Source organism: Artemia sp. Qi Xiang Cuo, chromosome 4 (genome assembly GCF_049724085.1).
Source record: "Artemia sp. Qi Xiang Cuo chromosome 4, ASM4972408v1, whole genome shotgun sequence".
NCBI classification, from domain to species: domain Eukaryota; kingdom Metazoa; phylum Arthropoda; class Branchiopoda; order Anostraca; family Artemiidae; genus Artemia; species Artemia sp. Qi Xiang Cuo.
In genome coordinates this window covers 39,963,542-39,985,575 of record NC_142797.1, presented here as the reverse complement: position 1 = coordinate 39,985,575, position 22,034 = coordinate 39,963,542, and the positions used below count along the sequence as shown (strand labels likewise).

Sequence of the window (22,034 nt, the reverse complement as noted above, 5' to 3'; positions counted from 1 at the left end):
AAACGTAATTGAGGGATATAGTGTGAAGTAGCCCGCGTGTAGACACACATTAAACTTGAGTACTATCGGAAATGAGTTTTTTAAAGCCTGTGTTATGTTTCTCAATCACTTGTCTTTCTTTAGGAGCTTTTCGCCTGAACAATGATTCATTTGTCCAAGGACAAATACTTGGGATAGATCCTGGTTTGAGTTCTCTTCTTCCAGATGCAAAACCAGCATAGAAGTCCTCAGTGTTGAAATGTCTAGAACATACTCTAGTGTAGGCATCTGAGATTTGGAACAAGGGACCTTCATCTCTTCGAATCTTCACAAGCCACTCCTTTCTCAGATACTTATCACTTGGAAGCTTGTGAAAGGAAACCTGAAATATAATTCCACTATTAGAATGATAGTTGTTACAAGGGCTGATGAGCAGTCAGATTTTCGACAATCCTCAGGGCTAATCACTTCCCAAAATCTCTCAAGTAGCCTTTGTATCCCTAATCAGTTAATTAAAAATAGAACTGCAAGCTTGAATCCTCTTTAGGGGGAGGAAAACTAATTTTTGACCTGGAACATATTCCGCATTGAAGGGTAGGAAGTGATAGCCCCTAAGGATTGTGAAAACTCTAATCATTGACTCTTGATTGTAGTAGTGTTCTCGCTCCGCTCAGCGACCCTGCAAGTCCAGTGGCAACCAACAGGGTGTAGGTTAAAAATTATTGAGACCTCTGTGATTTTCATTACTAGAATTTGTTTAAGTACGTTGAATGGGCCGTTTGATTAAATGTTGGTGATTTGGACTGTCTGGTGAGTCTCCCCGTGTAGTTTATTTCGATATTACAAGCTAATTTAAATCGGTGAATTCCGGGGTGACACTAGGGGGGGGGCCAGACGGGGCAAATGCCCCCCTAAGGAATGTTGTTGGCACATTGCTCATGATTATTTTCTTTTTTTGTTTAATAGAGACTTTTAAGCTTTGTGGCACGGACAGGACAATTCATTAGCAATCTTTGCCATCAAGTGGTCGTCAAAATAGTATGATCGACACCAAAGAATATAATCTCAATAAAGCACAGGAGGTTGGGTGGGTAGATGAGAAAAGCTTCATAAAATTAGAAAATTACAGCACAGCCAATTCAAGAAAATTTGGGAGAGGTACAAAAACTTCCCTTCGGTTTTCTTTTTTGATTTAGATACTAAAAACGTAATTTTTCAAAACCAATTCACATCTTTGCCCAAATTATTCAAAGAACATGAAAGAACTTTTTTAGAAAAAATGGAGCAATTTTTAGAGCAATTTTTTAGAGTAATTAACAGATCAAGATTGATCTTAATTTTCTCTGAAGTGTAAATTTAGGTACCTAATGTAAAGAAGAAAAAGATAATTTCAAATTCTCATATTTTTATTTATAAGTAATAGTGCAAGATAAAGGTAACACAACTTCATCAGAACCCATCAGCATTCAATTAGATAGATGAGTGAATCAAACACTCATTTGTGTTACTCTTTTATCTTATCACTGAGTTATACTTTTATACAGTGATGTTTTACTATTTTATAACATTTTTAAATGTTAAATAGTATAATGTTTCAAATTGAAGTTACTATCCAAGTTAAATAGATATGTGAAGAACAACAAGTAGCTATGAATCACTCAATTCTGAAAATCGAAAAGTTAATTAATCATCAGGGGTGTTGTTTGGGGGGGGGGGGGGCCGCCCCCCCCCAAAAATTTGAAGAAAAAAAAATTATATATCCCATGCCCCGTGACTATCTGGTTATAGACCCCTCTTGTCCCCCCACCCCAAAAAAAAAACAGGAGTTCATAATTGCTGTGAAATGTAAACAGTATTTGATTTATTATAAACGACATGAAATTTGTATTAGCATTTTTAATGCTTGGCATTATAGGGTTGAGGCTAATCTACCTTTGTTCCTTAAGGCTAGACCTTCCATTCATTTTTAGGAACATTCAAGGGCAGAATTAAACTTTCAGTTTTCTTAAGAGGTTTTATGCTTCTAACTGACAGACATGTAAGTAAATTGTTTACACTTTTTGCTATCTTGGAAAGGGGTTAGGTTAGGAAATTGAAACTTTCAGTTATGAATCCAGGGTCAAAACCATAATTTGGGAAGGTATTACCAAGCTTCCACATTAACGATCTTATGATTTCTAAGTCTTAGAAATTTGCCTGCTTGACAGGTCTACAGTCTACACCATTTGAAATTTCAACAAAACAACATTTTACCTCAGGGACGACAGGTAGACTCAAGTATGTAATAGGAAGGTATTTTGAAGTACCTGCCTCCACTCCTTCTCCCTCTAGAGAGCATTGACCTTCGATGACCTTTCAAAATCTTTGTGCTCTGACACTGAAACCTTGCAAAACAGATCTTCTGCTTTAATTAAGTAAAAGAGAACTATTTTCAGCTTCACAACTTTACTCAATCCAAATTCATGAGGTTTCAAAGATCTGCAAATATTTTTCCTAAAATTAGAAAAAACCCATTGATATGGCTTAATATTCTACTCAAATAATAGGAATTGCATTTTCAGAATTAAAACCACAGAAAAAGAAACTGATGACTGAAAATTAAGGTAATATGTTGTTTTGTCAAAATTTCAATAAGTATAACCTGCCAAGCAGGCAAATTTCTAGGACTTGGAAATCAGAAGAGTTTTAACATGGAAGCTTAGTAATACATTCTTAGTTTGTGTTTTTGGTCCTGGTTTCATTACTGAAGGTTTCATTTACCTAACCCCTTTCCAAGACAGCAACAAGCAGTTAAACTAGAATTTTACTATTAATTTTTCTTTGGGATGAAAACCAGTGGTGTTGTTTCAGGATGGCAGGGAAAAAAGAAAACACTAAGACCATAACATCCTTCCTTTATAAAGTACAATACACTTTAATGATTAACCTACATTACTATAGTTTTTTCCAATAAATTGGACAAAATGAAATACAATATAGCCCATGAATATGGACTTTTTGCCCCCCTCCACTAATAAATTGCTGGAATAAAATTCTACTTTAGCTACTTTTGGCTATCTTGGAAAGGAGTTAGATTCGGAAAATGAAATTCTGAAGGATGGATCTACAGGCTGAAGTAAGTCCCAGGATGGTATTTTGGAGTACCTACCTTTACTCCTTCTCTCTCTAGAGGGTCCTGAAATTTGCCTACATGACAGGTCTCTACTTATTGAACTTTAGACAAGACAACATTTTACCTTATTTTTTAGTTATCAGTTTCTTTTTCTCTGGCTTTAGTTCTGAAAATTAAATTTTTGTTATTTGAGTAGAATTTTAAGCCATGGGTTTTTTTTTCAAAATTTATGAAATGTATTTGCATAACTTTAACACCTTATAACTTGGGATTCAGCAAAGTTGTGAAGCTAAAAAAATCTTTTTTGTACTTCATTTAGGCAAAAGATCTATTTTGCAAGGTTTCACTTTTATAAAACAGATTTTTAAAGGTCATCAAAGGTCAGGACCCTCTAGAAGGAGGAGTGGGGGTAGGTACTTCAAAATACCATCCCACGCACCAAATAAGCCAGTATAACCATACCTCAAATGTTCTTTTTACTAAAAAAAACCCAATCCAAGATATCCAAAAGTAGCTAAAGTAGAATTTTACAAAAAAGATAGATGGATCTACAGGCTATGGTATGTCCTGGTGTGTTATTTTGAATTACCTACCTCCACTCCTTCTCCTACTCAAGAGTCCTGAAATTTGCCTACATGACAGGTAGAACCTATTTAAATTTGACAAAACAACTCTTTACTTAATTTTCAGTTAGTGGTTTCTTTTTTTCTGTCGTTATTTCTGAAATTCCAATCCCTGATATTTTAGGATAATTTTATGCCATGTCAGCGGTTTTTTTTTAATAAATAAAATGTATTTGTGTATCTTTAAAGAATTAATAATTGGGATTGAGCAAAGTTGTGAAGCTGAAAATTTTGTTGTTGTAATTCATTTAAGCAGAAGATCTTTTTTGCAAGGTTTCACTCAAAATGAAAGGTCAGGGCCCTCTAGAGAGAGGAGTGGAGGTAGGAACTTCAGAACACCTTCCCAGGACATACTTGAGCCTGTAGACCCATCCCTGAAAGTTTCATTTTCCTAACCTGTCCCCTTTCCAAGATAGCCAAAAGTAGCTTAAGTAGAATTTTATCAAATGCTGGAGCTATGCCCCTGATGGGAACAAGGTTAAAAAAAAGAAATTTATCAATTATTCCCCCTTTGTTACTGTTTCTAAATGTAAGAAAAAGTGCTATTACAACTAAATCCTGAAACATGTCAATACAACTGGAACTTTTAGATTCCTGAATTTATACTTTCTCAGCATGATAGTTGTCACCCAGAAAATACCCCTCTCATTCTGATTGGGTAAATTTTTGACAGTTCATATCATTGACTTACATATAAAGTAAACATACTACATGATGCCTTTTTTCTGCTCTTTCCAAATATAACAATAATTTTTTCAGAAATGAATTTTACCCCCACCTATATATAGGCCTATACTAATTCACGGTATATATTTGCACAAGAGGGCAGTGGGGTTAAAGTTTATTTCTGATACAAACGAGAGGTAAGTTTAAAATATACCCCCCCCCCTTCCTCTAATGTGCAAATATATACCCTGAATTGGTATATATAGCCTAGGGATGGGGGTAAGATTCATTTTGAAAAAAATGATTATTATATTTGTTAAGAGCATAAAAAGGGCATCAAGTAGTATGTTTACTTTATTTGTAAGTCCATAATATGAACTGCTGAAAATTTACCTCTGATTGTCTGTCAGATATATAATGGGTAGGCCTACAAAAGAAAACAATAAGACCATAACAGTCTTCCTTTATAAAGTGTAATACACTTTATTGATTACATTACCATAGTTTTCTTCATATTTATCTACGTCTTAAATAATATTTATTCAACAAGTCCTTTCAAGTTCTTATATAGTTCAGGACCATATCTGAACCACTAGGAGAGGGTGCACTGCCTGCACAGCATAGGCCTAAACAATCTTATCAGGCAATACCACAAAGATAGCCCTTTTAACTACTAGTATTACCAGCCCAAGGTTAAACACATTTAAAAAAATACTTATTCATTAACTTCTTTGAAATCCCTTACAGCCTACAGTGATTTTTATGGGTACAGCACACCTGTATTAGCAAAGAACCAATAAAAAATGGCCTATATAGTCCAGGACCATATCTGATCCATTAGGAGGGAGGTTCATTGTCTGCATAGCAATAGGCCTAAACAACCTTATCAGGCAATACCATGTAGATAGCCCTTTTAACCACTAGTATTACCAACCCAAAGTTAAATTACAGTCTAGGCTACTTTTTATAGTTCATTTGACTTATTTAAAAGTCAATCAGGCTTTTTATAACCTATAACTCACCAAATACTTCACCAGGCTTTGGAGCTGAAAATGCAATGTTAGGGCTAAAGGCTAAAAGAAGCTGTTTTTACTCACTCTGTCAGGTAGTTTTAGGTCTCGGGTTTTTTTCCAAGATTCTTTGCACAAGGGAACACAACAGTATGGTCCTCCCATTGATGAGACTCGAAAAAGACCACAAAAAGTAGACTTTTGTTGTTATTTTCTTCTTTATTCCTATGACAGATGAGCGATTTTGACCACCAACAGGGCTGCCACGAGTAGTTCTTTTTCTCTCCGACGGTGGCGCTTAAAAAACGAATAAGGTCTATTGAGTTACACGGATTTGTCTGGTAACCTGCCTGTTTAGGGGGACTCTGATTGGCCATATAACAAAGATATAGTCTATTCTTTAAGTTAAGCGTAGGAGAAAGACCTTCAAACCCTCTTTCAGCTGCACCACGAGATCTTTGAATTTTTATAATTTCCCAACAATAATTCCTATAATTTCTGACACGATGTGCCTGTATTTAGCTGCTTTACCGAACGTCACCCTCCCGAAAAAATTCATGTGTACATGTCTGCCAACATTCATGTCATAAAAAAAGGATATATAAATTATTTGAGCAGGGTCAAACGAATACGACTCCAAACTATCGATTTTGCTATTTAGAATTAACGAATGTCAGAAGTGAAAATATCGACATGTCAAAATATTGGATAATCCAGATACCCTCCATAATTACTCACTCTTAAAATTAACTAAGTAAATTCTAGTATCTCCCATGAACTATTATTTTCTTTTTTTTCACGGCAAAGTTTTTTCATGGAAACTTAGGAGGGGACTCATTCAATCAAATATAGAATGTTGTAGTGTCATTAGCAATAACTAATAGGATTAGAGGCCGTCTTTCCTTCAATATCTTCTCAACCCCCGAAAAAAATCCCACCATAGCATTGCATCAAAATTTGAGATAGGTGTTCCTCTCGAAATGATCAAAAGATCCAAAGAAATTCCCCTTCAGGACAACTTAACTCAAGCAATCCCAAGGACAGAGGCCCAAATTTAGCAAAACACCCATGCCTCATTAATACACTCTAGTAGATCAAGTTCCTAGTTTGTCAAAGCCGGAATCATGCCAGGAGGTAAATCTGTCTCATTGGTGATGTAAACTATGCTCGTGTGCCCTTCTGAATCAGTTCCCCTGCGATACCAGCTTTTTTAGCAAAAGGGCAGGTAGGCCGAGCCGTGTTCAAACCGCAATCACGCAAGGACTCTCAACCTTAGTGTCAAAAAGACTAAATCCACAAACTATGGATTGACTTGGTGTGAAAACGAACTAATTTATGACTCGGTACAAAAACAAATCAAGTCCCACCTCATTGCAACAATTTGAGCCGTGAATCAATATAAAAAAGCATTTGCCCAAAGTGCAATAAGTTCCAAGATGAGCAAAATGCGAAAAATCCTAAAAAAGTGCATGAATGATCCAATTCCTGATGCTAAGTAAATAACGAGCCACGTTCTGACAAACCAGCTAAGTCCAAGCTGCAGAGTTTGAGTTACTCAGCAAACGACTGAGCTATGCCCTCACAAGATATAAAAATGAGCTTAAGTGCTCCTTTATTTTAAAACGATTTCCTGGCTCGGTGCAAAAAAAAAAAAAAAAAAACTAAGTCCTAGTCCAGTGTAAGAACGAGTTAATTATGTGCTATAAACTTTTAGTGACGCTGTGAAAAAACGAGTTCAGTCCTGGTTCAGTGCAAAAAAAGATCTAATTTCGACCTGGGGATTGCCTCAGTGCAAGTATCAGCTAATTCCCGACTCGTAACAGAAACAAGGTAAGTTTTGACTCGGTGTAAAAAATTTCCCATGTCTAATCTGCGCTCAGTCTTCACCCAAGGCCAACTTTGTAGCAAAAAGGTAGACATGTAGCACTTTGATAGCCCCCCCCCCCAATACAATCGTTAAACGTCGCTATGAATTTTTAGATTATTTTGTTTTATATACGTTAACCCGATCAGTGGCAGTTCTACCCTCTCTTGCGCCAGGGGCAAAATCTTGATTAGCATCCCCCGAAAATTCAAAAATTTTCAGGCCAAATTTTACCCAAATTTTCGTTCATTAACAAAATTCTTTTATACTTTCTAAATTTGCTTATTCGCTTATACTTTCTTCTAATAGAGCCCTCTATTTTATTTTAGTAAAGATTTCAAAATAACAAAATTATTATAACTGTTAGATTGTCTATTTGGAATTTTGCGCATCTAAAATTTCTGTGCCCATGGCAAGTACACCCCTCTCTTCTCCCTAAAACGGCCTCTGGTGCACATATATCTAGTATTTTTGTGTTAAAGTAAAATTGTTTGGCATAAATGACTGAAGTATTTCTAGGATAACCGTAAAAATACTATAAATATAAAAAATTTAAAATGAAAAATCCGGCACTGTTTTCTGTGACCAATAGTGCAATATGATCACCCAGAAAAAATGAAAGATGAAGATAATGGAAACCATACTTTCACGATGGTACCGAATGAATGGACAATTCAGAAGCCCTAGTAAATTACCTTAATATGGTAAACTATTAGCAGAAAAGATTCGGTTGAAAATTTTCTACCCGGGATTAGGCGCCATATAGAATAATTTCAAAGAAGGTACTTTTCAAATAAAATTAGTTACACCTGTTTATAAACCAAAAAAAGAATTTAATTAAATTTCAAAATTGGAAGCACATCAAATCAACTTTATTCTCGATGTAGTAACTGATAAGAGTAACTGAGAGAGAGAGAGAGAGAGAGAGAGAGAGAGAGAGAGAGAGAGAGAGAGAGAGAGAGAGAGAGAGAGAGAGAGAGAGAGAGAGAGAGAGAGAGAGAGAGAGAGAGAGAGAGAGAGAGAGAGAGAGAGAGAGAGAGAGAGAGAGAGAGAGAGAGAGAGAGAGAGAGGAGAGAGAGAGAGAGCAAACGAAAAAACAAATCTGTAATTTTTCTCAAAAACAGCACTACAATTTTTTTTTGAAAATTAGCATACTACCAATTTCAGCGTAAGAAAACGATCTATTTAGGTCACGACTCTGATAAAAAATTTTCTTCCCTCCCAGCCCTCATAATATTTTTTTTTACTGAGAAATAATGTTACTAACTGAAATTAGAGACCCTTGAAGGTTGAAAACCTTGAGCAAAAGTAGGAGAAGCTTCAAAAAGTAATTTGCTTGTTGACAAAGTCGTTAATTCCCAGCTTTTAAAGAACGACATTCCCGTTTGATAGCTGTAAAGTGAACCTCGGATTCTTAATTGCTTCACATTAAAAGCTACCCTTTATGGCAGAAAAATTAAAATAATGGTTTATATATAAGGAAACCGTTCATTATAAGATAATTAATCGATTTCCGGTTTTAAAAACGGCCTATATAGGTCACAACTTTAGGATTATTCGTTTAGGCCTTAATTAAGTTTTCAAAAACGTTTTTCATATGAACGCCATCACAAATACCCAGACTTCCAATAATCTAATGATTTTACTTCCTATAGCGAATAAGATAAAATGGACTTAAGTTATTTTACGAGACAGATTAAAAAAGCCTGTCCTTCTTTTCACCGAGCGAAGCTCGGTCCTCTGGTACTGAATATATATGACATAGAATCAAAAAAACGAACAACTAAATCTTTCGTTTGTTTATTATAAGCGTAATTAAACGAAAAAAAAACACAATAAAATAGCTTTACAAAATAATAGGAAATACTAGTTTGGAAGTGCCTTTGGTAGCACCATTGAAACGACATCTGGTTTTCTCTGAAGAACTGACTGAAAAGTCCATTTTTATTCATTTTCAAAAAATCTTTAGTTTTGACGTGAGAGCTCACTGATGGAAAAACAAATGTCTTTTGTAATAAACTGAAATCTCTTAGTACTGATGAAACAGAAATAAAAAAAGAGTCAATGAAACGGAAACCTCTTATAAAAATGCGATATGAAGGAGCACCATGCGGAGAAGGCATTTTGTTAAGTAGCAAGAGCTAGCATAGCATTGCAGAGAAGAATAGAAGCTGCAAATGTTCGTATGTAAGAGCTGTTTGCTCAACCAATATTGCAGGTACAGTTTTGCCTCACACTTTGTGTGTGTTCAGTTTCAACTCTTTTCATAGAGCTGCTTCCATTCTTCGTTACTTCAAGAAGTGTTCTAGAAAGAAAAAGGTTCGTTTTCAACGTCAGGAACCAAGCAATTTTTGAATGAAGAAAAACCATTAGGTTCTCAATAAATAAACTAATACTAAAATAAGAAACAAAATCAGAACATTAGCCAGTTAATAAAGAATAACAGCAAAATCTTGATTGACCTTTAACAAATAATGAATATAAGGATGATTCGTAATAGATATATCGTAAATAAATGTCAGCTGTCGCAGCAACCATAAAAATCAGGCAGCAAAGTCACTCAAATATGACATGATACCCAGCATGACATCATCTTGTATTTGAAGATGCAGCTTTTGTCAAAAATTTTATTTTACTTCAAGTATTATGATTTTTTACTTATAAAGAGCACGTGGATATAGCTATTTCCTTTCAAATGAGCCTTTAAACAGCTCTCTATGATATTCCAGTACTCCTCTAGTGGCGAAAAAAGAAGAAGAAGAAAAAAAAGGACACATCAGTGCTACTCATGCAAAAAAGAAAGGGATTTTCCTTTTTGTTCAAGGTGGGGAACTGTAAATTTCCTATGTGGGGTTTTCAGCAATGGCGACTCCATTGGTGTAACATTTGTTTCGACCTGAAGCTTTTTATGAGGGGTTTCAGGCTATTTTTGAAATTCCTATAGATTTGTTTTCAAAGTAATTTTGAATATTAAGACTAATCGAAATAACAGTTATTATTAAGACTAATCGAAATAATAGTTACACTTTCCATATCAGCCTCATACGGAAATTTTTTTTCACTGGACAGTTTTTTAAACTGTTTTAAAATGATGGTTACTATGGTCCATTCTTGATTTCTATTTGGTTGCAGCTATCGCTGCAACCATGATTAATTAAAAAAAATTAAAAAGAGAAATTGAAAGAAAAGTAAAGAGCAATAATAAACTAAAACAAACAGAAATAAATTCAAGTAATAGGCCGTGCTTGAAACCTACTGAAATTTCATACAAATAACTATTGAAACCTAAAACAAACAGAAATTAACACTCTTAAAAGGGGGGTCCCCTAGAACCCAACACTCAATTTCGATAAATTTTGCATTCTTTACCTGGAAATAATGTTGAAGGCATTCTCAACATTCTGCCCAGTTTTAGCAGAAGTTTCAACAAACTCAATACCGTATTCATTAGCAAGCTGCTGCCCCTCCTCTGTTGTTACTTCTCTGAGCGTCGAATCGCACTTATTACCTGATAAATATTGAAACCATCAGATAGTTATCAAGCATCAGCTAGCACTTAACACAACTAAATATAGAATAAAAGTTTTTAGAAATTAAAGTAAAAAATTGACGCTAAAACTTAACAGGAACATAAATTATCCTATACTTGAAGGAAAAAGCTACTTTTCTTAATCTCTCACTAGATATTCATGCTTTATTTAAATTATAATTTACTGATGGGGTGATCATTATCCAGAAAAAGTTAAAATTTCAGCATAAACTGTGCGCCTACTCCCTTCACTTTTTTGCAGGTAAGCATAAGATTGTGATCTTTTATTTCAGGCTATAAGTGGTTGGGTAATAAAAAGGGAGCTATCACCCTCTCAATATCCACATTTCAAGCTTAGTCCATGTGTATTCTTTCAAACATATGGCCTACACATAAGGAACGACTTACCCCCGTTGCCCCGATAGATGAAAACTAACTAAGCAAAACTGCACAGCCTTTAGTATTACTGAATGGATGTCCTGGATATACTGCATCAACGGTTACGTATAAAAAGTGCTCATTTTGCATTAATAGGGTGTAGTAACAGAATTACCATCAAAGGGTAATTAGGGCCTCTAAGACTGAGGGTCTATTTAAATAGCTCCTCAATAGCACTTCCCCTTTATGTTGTCTTAGAATTTTTGTTCGATTGGAATATGCCCCTGGTCGAGACAAATTTGTTGCTTTACAGCACATCAAAGACAGATTTCTTTGATGTGTATATTGTTATTTAGTTTCTAGTTTTTAGTTTTGATTTCAGTTGACAAGGGCGGCTCATTACTTTTCATTATCAGTAACGCTTTGTTAGCAAAAGATAGAAAACCTACGGATTAAAAACACAACATTTTTTTTATTCTATTAGAATTGGCATTTCTCAGAAATAATTTTTTTCAAGCACAAAAACATAAACAGAGTCTACAAAGACAAAACAGAGAGACACAGCTTTGTCAGATTTTACAAAGCTTTTTACCAATAATCCATGGAAACACAGGGTCTGCCGTGAAATCTAAGTAATAAGAATGCTACTTTGGTAAGTAAATCTATTCACTAAACAAATATTTTATTTACGTAACATCACTCCTCTACTTACACTTATTTCTCATATAAGCGACTTACTCTTCTTATCGTTAGTTTCCAGTTCTTTCCCTGTGCTCTCGTCTAAAAAAAAATCTTCAAAATACATTGATTCGCCCAGCATTTGATTTAGGAACGCTCAGATTTTGGTTGAGAGCTCAGAAAAATGAAATATTTAACTGATATGGAATAAAAAAAAAGAACATGTATAAAAAAAATACATATGTATATACAAAAACAACAATAACAACGAGAACAATAATATGACAATTGGGCTTTACAGTCCCTACCAGCGGTTCTGATCTCCATTTCATGGCCTCTGCTAAGACTTGCTATGGGGGGAGGGTCGGGGGCCAGCCTTTCGGTGCTTTTGCGCACCTTTCCGATAAATAGATATAATACTTATATATGATGTAATATTCATATAATTATATGAAATTTTCAAATATCGATTGAAAGCCAGCATTATTATCCGTTTGATCATTTTAACAACCCTGACGAACGCCCTGACGACGATATGCTGGGCATAAGAGGTTGAAGCTGTTCCGTTGCTATGAGATAGATTGGGGTCTTTGCTACGTCATTAGTTCCTTTCTCTGTCCCTATCCCCGACAGGAAAATCCTGCTTGCGTGGCCTCATAGCGGCATCGGTGGCATAATACTGACTACTAATAGCAAACGTTTACCTACCGTCAAGAACAGGAAACTACACACAAAGGGAGAGTGCTCTTCGAGACAAATTACCAAGGTTCCTTCGTGTAGATATTTTGGTGGTATTGGGTGATTTTAATTGTGTAGTTTGAAAAAATAGTGCTTTATGAAAAAATGGTAAAATAACAAACGAAGAATTATTGCTCTGATAGGGCTTCGAATTGAAAAGACGTTTCGGCCCATTTAAGGAAAGACTTGAGATTTACCCAAATGGGCAATCGGGAGTCAAGTCAAATAGACCAGATTTATGTGACACAAAACATATTAACGGTAGTGAAAAGGGTACAGAACGAACTCGTTTTTTTTTTTTACCACAGTAGTCTTACTATGGACATGGGAACTATAGTAAACCAAGAAAATTCGTAAAAATCTACTAGAAATTGAATTCTTCATCACTAAGAGGAACTCCTGAAAGAGCAGCTAAGAGCTAGTATTCGAACTTTGATGCAAGATTTTAAACAGAGCCCGTGCAATTCTGGTAAATATTAAAAAAAAAGTTAAAATTCTGTCCAAAACGTGGGAAAAGAATCAATGAGAGAAAGTAAGGTACAGAAAGGCATCTCTACAAAGTATTAAACCAGTTGAAGAAAAGGATCTAAAATGGAACAGAGATGTGTAACGAGTTTGAAGAAGAATTCAACAAGGGAACGGATATATGGTACAAATTTAAAGATATTAATGATGAAATACGAAAGATTGAAGAGGAAGATATCGAGTTGTGGAAACTGAAAAATAAAATGGCTGAAGAACAGAATAGAATTCAGAACAAGTTAATCTAGCAATAAAAATTAAGGCAAGCAAGAAAAGAGAATAATAGAATTAGGAGATTAAGAAATAAGCAAGGGAAAATTCTTGAAAATGAAGGAGAGATAAAACATTTAGTAGAAGAATTGCATAAGCCAACTAATACAGTGCCATGACAAGCCCAAGATTGCGAAACGGATTTCTTGCCAGTTTGAACCGACTAGGAAAGTACAGACCTAACAGAATGTGCTGATAGAACAGGCGTTAAGTCTATTGGAAGTTGATAAAATGACAAGAGGGATGAAAAATGGCCAATCTTCCTCTGTTGAAGGACATCGAAACTGTTAGCCAAGAAAATGGAGATAGTGATGCATGGAATCATAGAAGGATATCAGTTGAGGTATCTGTGGATAGAAGGCTCAGCATATAATAAGCGTCTCGCCTGACTTGTTGGTGCGCAGAAATGAGGACCTGGTAAAAAAATAAGGTGTTTTTTTACGGTGGCCGGCGTTTACCCCCCCCCCCCCACCTGAAAATACCCCCCCCCCCCGAAAAATACTCCTCTGCGGAAAACACCCCCCTGGAAAAGACCCCACTGCGAAATCCCCCCCACGAAATACCCTCCGCGAAATACCCACCCCTTCGTAAAATAACCCCACCCCACGGAAAATACCCCCCCCCGTGGAAAATAAGGCTTTCCAAATTTGAGAATTTTATTTGAGTTTTATTTTGTTAATTTCCGTAGGGGGAAAGAGCTTTGGTACTTGTGAATTATGCGCCACTCACTCAAGTTTACGCTGTAAAATTCGAGAACACACCGGTTTTTACGTCAGTTTCTTCGTTGCTTTAGAAATAAATTTGGGCAATAGATTCGCACATTAGGAGGGGGGGGTAAAGTATAGCGGTTCTGCATGCAATGTCTTTGGTACAATTATTCTGCATATTAGATAGATAGATAAGTATGTGTATTTTAAAGCCAAATATACGGCCATGAACACAGTAAAATAATATAAATGAAAGGCACAAATAACATAAACTTTGATCAGCGATCATCATAAAACACTTAGCCTAAGTGAAACACTACATTAACCTAATATTAGTAATTAACACTTGGAAAAACGGTCATTGAAATAAAAACATTTAAAACTTGGAAAAAAAAAACAAAATGAAAATTTACGTTTACTTTATAGGCTACTGGGATTTTTTTTTTTTTTTTTTTTTTTTTTTTTATTTTTTTTTTTTGTTAAAAAAATTTCCAGATACCTTGCTATTCTTCTGTAATTTTTTAATGACCATATACCTACAAAGAATTGTTTTCTGACTTCAAACTGTCCAAATACTTTAACCCCCGATAAATACCCCCCGGAACCGCCCCCCTGGAAAAGAAGGCTTTCCAAATTTGAGAATTTGATTTGAGTTCGATTTTTTAATTTTCGTAGGAGGAAGGAGTTTTGGTACTTGTGTATTATGGGCAACTCACTCAAGTTTACGCTGTGTAAAACACGAGAACAAAACCGGTTTCTTCGTTAGTTTTTTTTTTTTCAGCTTAACGCAAGACAAGACAAAGACAAGTGACGGAATATATGAGAAATATATAATTTGGGCTATATCTTTGCACATGAGGGGGGGGGGGGTTAAAGTATTTGAATAGTTTGAAGTCAGAAAACAATTCTTACTTCATAATATGCGGAATAATTGTACTTACTTTTTCCCCCCCCCCTATCAATTTCGAAGAATATTTTGCAAAGAAGACGGAAAGAAGCACATTCCGTTTTGTTTGGAGTAGAAAGCTCGAGAAACTCCGTATGAAAAGGTTGTATGTGGTACTTCGAAAGATGTGTATTGTATGTGGATTTTCGAAAGATATGTAAGTCATTGAGAATTAGAAACGTCTGTGAAATGATGGACCCTACCGGTGATAAATACCGATGATGATAAACTTGCAAAACAGAAAATGGTCAGTGAGGTCTCAAAAAGAATCAAGATGTGATACGATATATTCAAAAGATGAAGAACTTAGGGGTGCTGATATAAAAAAATATTATAATGATGAAATTGCAAATAAGTGTTTTATTTTTTTCAGCGACTTTGGAGGGGTTTTGAATTCGGATGAAAACCAGATACGGTTAATTTAATTGGATGTAGTAATTCCAGGAGATGAAACGAGAGAGCAAGCTATGGTATTAATAGAAATGAAACTGTGCGAGTGTTTGGAAAAGAAGGAAAAAGAGAAAAAACTGAGGAAAGAAGGTTTGATTTTGATTGTAGGAGAAGGATTATGTGTATAAGTGAGAGCGAAAAAGTGGAAGGGGCAAGTGGATATTGTGTGGACGGGGTGGAAAGTGGACGGGGTAAAAATTGAAAGGGGTATGGACGCTAAATGCCATTTTTCCTTCCTAATTTCATAATTGAATGGATTTCCCACACATATCCAGACTTTTAATATAAAGACAAAGTAAAGAGATAAAGCATTGACAAATTTTCCGAATTATCTTGCTGTCGGCAAGCGTCTACTTGGAAACTCTGATTTTAAAATCCAGTTATAAAACTACCCATAGAATTTGTAATAGCAATAAGTAAGTACTTACCAATTAATAATATACAAATAGATGAATCTGCATACTCGTATATTTCACACAACCAAGCCCGAGTGTTTTCAAACGTCCTTCGATTTCCTATTTCATAGAGCAAGAGCAGGGCTGAAAAAAGTTTTTGTTTTTGGTTTTATTTAAAAAAAAACAATATATTCCGAATTTATTTGGAGTCCATTCAACAATATGTTTACAATAAAATATTTCAAAATAGTCTCCCCTGTAAGGTCCCATAGCTAGAAAGAAACAGGAGAGAAAAAAAAAAAAATAAAAGTATCCCAACAAAAAAAAAGTATTACTAACATAATAGATTATGCAATAAAAACAATCTAGGCAGCTGAGTAGTACATTTTAAAGCCAAACAATCAATAAACTATAAATAGCACTAAAACAAAATAAGACTGAAGTAACTGAAATAGTCTCCTATCAAATATCCAGGAGAGATGAAAAGAAAAAAAAAATAAGAAGAAAACATCAATTATTAATTAGGAACTCCTTTGATACTTTTTCTGAAGATACCAAACGGGTGGGAGCTTCGTGCAAACTCTGGGAACGTGTTTGGGATCATACTACAAGCTTGCTAGGCGGTTGAAGTCAGACCACATAGAGTATATGTGGAATCTGTAAGTTGTTGGAATTACCGAGATGACAAGACGACCGATCAAAAATAAAAGACATGTAATTACTCAGGGTAGCAAACAACTTTAGAAAAGCGAAAGAAGCACACAAAAAAGAATAAGAGATTTCAAATCGAGGAAGAGGTTTTTTGATATTTTAGAGGTAGCCTATATCTACTGGAGAGAGAAAAAAAAATTAGAAGTTCATGTTAGTGAATCAGTGGTTTTGACTTTTGAGAAAAGTGAGATGAGGGAGATATAGGAGTTTAGGTTTAGGTTGAAAAGTTTAGGTTAATAGAGACAGATTACATAAAGATTGAATAGATTGGATAAAGCGCCCTTTTGAATGATTGCGGGTTGATTAAGCTACTCCCCCCTCCAAAAAAATGGATATAATTTTAATAAGTTTTGTCATTTAAATACATACACTACAAGCTCTTACTTTTGCTATTATATTAATAAACCTATGTGGATATACATTTTTCTTGTTTTAGGATTGTAGTCTTAACAAACACAACTTATATCTCACATTTGCACTAATAATTAGGTAGACTTAAAACACAGTTTGACAAGTTTTTGTTACATTAAGAAAGTTTCCAAAAGACCAGAGAACAGATATGGGGAACACGAGCAAAAGAAATCAGGGTCTACTTGTCAAAGAAATTTACCATACTTAAGATATAACAGAGTGTGAGTTTCTGGGAATAGAAAAGAAAAATCTTCTTATTTTTGAAACCTTAATCATAGCTTTTAGTTACGGGGGATTCGAATCAAATTTAGAGACTCACCAAAGAAGAAATCAAGACATTTATAGTACAGTAAAAAATGTTTGGAAGGTGAAGGTTTGAAGTTTGTATGCAGTTCAAAGTTCTTCGGAAGGTTTAACATTATTCACGTCAGTTCTTTTGGTACTATTTGTGAGGACTTAGATAAGGCAGATGGCAGCACCAACAAAAACTGACTCTTGCCTTTAAATAGATAAAGAAGCTACCATATGACACCATATGGTGTAAGAAATTGCATTGCTTTTGCATGGTCTAAGAGCCTTTGAAGAAATTGCATTCGCCTCTTTCTGAAGAAACCTGTGGTAGCACAGTGGATTGATGCTCTGCTTGGTAGAACGGGGCCCAGGGATTTATCCCTACTACGGCGGGGTTGGCAAACAGGTTAGCTACTTGTTCCCATAAAAAAAAACCTGCAATTGAAACGTCTATTTGACATCTTATGGACTAGAAATGGCTCTGGAGGGTCTTCGTCCTTTATCTGTATCCTTCCGGGAAGCTTTGTGAAACGAATTTAAGTTTTGAGGGAATTTCTGTAAAAAAAATGTCCTTCATTATGTGATTTTTTTTTAATATAGATTATTGTAGTTTTAAATAAACTAAGAGAAATAAAGGGGTCCGTACTAATATTGCTTTAAGTATATTGTAGATATTGGCACCAATGAGCTATTGCCATTTTTGCTATTGCCAGATGGTAAGAATTTGACAGACATTTCTTCAGAATCGGTAATTTACATGAGTGAATATTGTACTTTTCGGCATGTATTCAAATACTGTATTTTTTATTTAGGCACGAAAAATTTATCTAGAATGTGTACCTGAAGAATTGTTGGTACTTGTTTAGAATCTGGTAAGCACGCGAAAAGCGAAGTTTCATTAATGCTAATGTAATAAAACAAAATAGGCTAAAAATATAATAGTTCAGAAATAAGTTTGGGCTATATATTTGCACATTAGGGGGGTGGGGATAAAGCATAGCATATATTAAATACGTAACCTAACCTAACCTAACTCAACCTAGGTATCTTTTATTCCCCCTAAACCCCAAAAACTAAAGTTTCAACATATTTCCCAGAGTGAGAAACCCCTTATTATACAGCCTCTCATACGAATTACCGGGCAATGCATATCTGATCTTCGCAATACAATTCTCGCGTGATTACCGGGTTCTAAACAAGTACCCAATTGTTACATTAAAGCTTTCTTTTTATTCCATCCAAACAAGATCCAAACAAAATTTGAGCCTATATATGGGATTAGACTATGGACTTGGGGAATTTATGGCTGTTGAACTTTGTATAAAGCCTCAAAGTTTGTTATTAAATAATTTACTCACCCTGAGCATCTCTGTAATAAGCGTGTGTAATGCTCCTGAATCTTTCTTGACCAGCAGTGTCCCAAATTTGAAGTCTGACATCGCTGCCGGCTACATTCACTATTTTATTCTAAACAAAATAAAATCTACTTATTTATTGTGAACTCTATTCACTTTGTTAAAACGTCAACTTAAATCCCGTATAGGTTGGATCGTCATTTACGCTTTAATGATAAAAAAATACATTTAGAAGAGTTATTATTTTATTTAATTACTTTCATTAAATAATTTTTTATTTCTAATGTAATTTCTATTGCAAAAAAATACATTAAAAACTGCTAAACTATTATTCATGGTATAAATATTTAAAATAGTAAGTCTATACTGAATTTTCACATTCCTGACCTGTGATGACCTAAGCTAGTTTCAGATTAAATTGAATATATAATTGTAAAGCTGTTGTGAGTTTTTTATTTATTTTGACTAATTTGACCTACGGTTTTGCTAATAGTAATATATGGTTAAGCATTAAGGTGGCATCTTGAACTCATATGGATCAATGTGTTTGGATCAAACCATCCTAGCAAAAGGAAAAAGACAATGGATAACTGCCTCGATATTCTGGGAACAGGTAAAAAGTAAAAGGAAGTGTCACAAGGATTGGTTTATGATCTACGAACCAAACCAGCAATCTTTTCCAATGCAATCTAATCGTGTTATTCTTTAAAAATAAAGCAAAATAAGTGAACTAAAAATAATTCGTGGGAAAGCAGACTCAAGACCGTAATAGAGACCATATTTGAAGGTTTTTTTTCTAGAACTCCAAAATAAAAGTAGAATAAAACAATTAAGAAATCTCTTGTTTAGAAATTCCTAGAAATCTCTTAGTCACTAAACGATTCAACACCAAGAAACTTGAAGAATCTGTACAACTCTCTAACCTCCTAGCATCAAAAGTTTGCCTTTCAGAACCTCGAAAACCCCCAACTTCAGTCAAAATATATCTAAAGTGGGAACAGAACGAAATTTTACAGCTTAAGCCCGTGTTCCTCACTCATGTCTTAAAGATCCTCCATTACTGATTAGAGCCTAGTTCTCATTAAATCCGATGAAATGTTGTATGCAAACCATGCAGATCTTTCTCTGTTTCAGATTCAGGGGTATACTGATAATATAAGAAAATAAAATAAAACAAATTCTTTATTTTCCAGGACAACTGCAATAGAAGTGGAGCAAATTCAACCAAGATTACGTATTTTCACAGGACCAAAGCTAAGTTTGTACACTATGGTTGCATTTTTGAAACTTAGTGTGAATGACAATGCAATTTTTTATTTTACACATTTGGCAAGAACTAGAGATGAACCTGCAACTTCAAAGAAATAATCGAGAAGAGCCACAGTTTTAATAGGTAATTTATCAGAAAGACAAAAGTTTACCCCAAAGTTAGATAAGGGTTTTTCTAAGATAATATGAATGGCGATCTATAAAATTTGTTTGGCTCAATCACGTCTGAAAAAGTCTCGTCACGTCTCCCAGTCTTGTCAAGATTAAAAAAAAGTAATCACAAAGGATATTCCAGTAACACAATTCTTTCTCTGTATCATAATGGAAAGCTTCGTAGCCACCACTAATGTAAAGTATATATAGGGTATGGTAATGCCCCGTTACGGTATACCCTGTTCTGGGGTATTGTAGCGTGATAGAAAGATTAAAATACCCAAACTCTAGGCCAAGGGTGCCACCACCTGGGTCACCCCTAATATCTTTAGTTATCTCGGTGGAGGGTAAACAGACCCCCTCCCCCTTGTCGATATAATATTGACGGTATTTCTCGCGAACTCAATTCCTACCCTGACTATTTTCAGGGAAAACAATCTTACATGGTTGAAGAAAATAACTCACATGTATTCTTACAACTGTCACCAAACATAACCAAACATACATGCATCTTCTCTGAAAACAGACTAAAACAAAATTACCACTTTTGTACAAAGAACTTTGTGTAGGAATGGGCCCTGGATTGACCCTGGCTAATCCTATAAATGAAAGCTACTAAGTCAAAGGTATTTCGAATATCATTAACTATCAATGGCCAAGTCCAGGAAGACAAAAATAGAATTTTAGCCCGAAACTTCACTTATTGCAACACCAGTGGCTTAGCAACGGGAGTTAAACTTATCATTAAAAATTATATTATAGGAAATTCTAAGCAAATGTAATTACGAAAAGGAAAACAGGTCATTTATCTGAAAAAGAAAAGAAACAGGGATGGAACCCGTGCACTTTGAAATTATTAAACTACGGTAAGTTCATGTTGTTGCTGATTATCGAGACACCTTAATTTCAAACGTCAAAATTTTCATGCTAGAATATTTTCTGTTTAAGAGAGAAACCACTGACTATTGTGTTCAAATTATTTTGCAAGAAATAAGTAAGTTAAGCACCTAACTGAAACCCACAGTAGACAGAATATACAGTATCGACAAAGGCAATACTCCTTATTAAAATATGTGACACATATTTAAAACATAAGATTCATACTCCACCTTCGCGCATGCGCGATTCCGGTGTATGTATCGCGATAAGCCTAAGGAAAAACCTGTTTTTTTGGTATTTTCGAACTAAGCAACTGAACTAAGGTTATGACGTATATTGCCAGGAACGATACCCGCGGTATCAAATGTGTGTCCTGTTTGGAAAAAGAAGACGCTACAGTCTACAGTGCTGAAATCGTGAAAACTAAGAATAAGTATTAAGAAAACAATAATAAAACTTACTGAAACTGTATACAGCCAATTTTCAAAAATGGGCCAGATTTCGTCTAATTTTTAAATATAGTATAGATGCATAGGCAAATCCAAAACCATAAATTGTAAAATTTTTCCAATTACGCACAATTTATTGTTGGCTGTTAATTTATAAGCTAATAGTACTTACAGTGAATCCAATACCAACGGTAGCTGAAAACTTTCGAGGTTCAAACTTCCCCGTTTCGAAATGAAACAATAATGAAGTTTTGCCAACTCCACTGTCTCCAACGAGAATGGTCTAATTTAAAAATAAATACCTTATATATCCAAAGTGAGAAAGGTTTGAAAAGTAGCCTATTGTTAAAAAACATAAAATCAAGTGTTTTGTGTGTGTATGTTTGTTTAAGTATACACTGAAATAGTAGCTAAACTAACTAATCTAGAAACCTGATTTGATAGATTGATCTTGTAACCACAAGAATGGCTATTGATTGTACAAATATACAAAAAACTGATGAAAAAAAATAAAAAGCTAGATATGAAATGACATCACAATTACGTCATACAAGAGCTGACGGACCGGGCTGTTGACGGTTACGAGCAAAACGATTTGTGAGAGAAGAGTAGAAAGGCCCTATCGACTCGTGACATGACCACGTGGTAG

At 34.9% G+C, this 22,034-nt stretch overlaps 2 protein-coding genes across 3 annotated transcripts in view; both read right to left on the bottom strand.

The window, feature by feature from the left end:
• Positions 1 to 49: 49 nt before the first annotated feature.
• Positions 50 to 5,630, bottom strand: LOC148953105 (THAP domain-containing protein 2-like). The gene is made up of 2 exons (XM_089087867.1): positions 5,478 to 5,630; positions 50 to 361 (listed from the first exon to the last, which is right to left on the bottom strand). The coding sequence occupies exons 1-2, from the start codon at positions 5,553 to 5,555 to the stop codon at positions 50 to 52; spliced, it is 390 nt and encodes a 129-aa protein (XP_088943993.1). The 5' UTR covers positions 5,556 to 5,630.
• A 3,414-nt stretch (positions 5,631 to 9,044) lies between these two features.
• The window catches only part of LOC148953104 (ras-related protein Rab-37-like), a 74,399-nt gene continuing 61,409 nt past the window's right edge, over positions 9,045 to 22,034 (bottom strand). Inside the window, exons 3-7 of one of the 2 annotated variants that reach the window (XM_089087528.1) lie at positions 21,558 to 21,668; positions 18,639 to 18,747; positions 15,901 to 16,011; positions 10,624 to 10,762; positions 9,045 to 9,559 (exon numbers count right to left, since the gene is read on the bottom strand). In XM_089087528.1, the coding sequence (XP_088943654.1) occupies positions 9,457 to 9,559; positions 10,624 to 10,762; positions 15,901 to 16,011; positions 18,639 to 18,747; positions 21,558 to 21,668 (573 nt within the window). In that variant the 3' untranslated portion in view covers positions 9,045 to 9,456. The remainder of the gene's footprint in view (positions 9,560 to 10,623; positions 10,763 to 15,900; positions 16,012 to 18,638; positions 18,748 to 21,557; positions 21,669 to 22,034) is intronic. The other variant, XM_089087529.1, reaches the window with a different exon arrangement.

What these genes read in the sequence shown, in the direction of transcription:
- LOC148953105 (XM_089087867.1), bottom strand. Translation starts at nt 5,555, where the DNA reads ATGGGAGGACCATACTGTTGTGTTCCCTTGTGCAAAGAATCTTGGAAA. An exon ending in ACCTAAAACTACCTGACAGA is followed by an intron (nt 362 to 5,477) that starts GTGAGTAAAAAC and finishes ATTATATTTCAG; the next exon opens with GTTTCCTTTCACAAGCTTCC.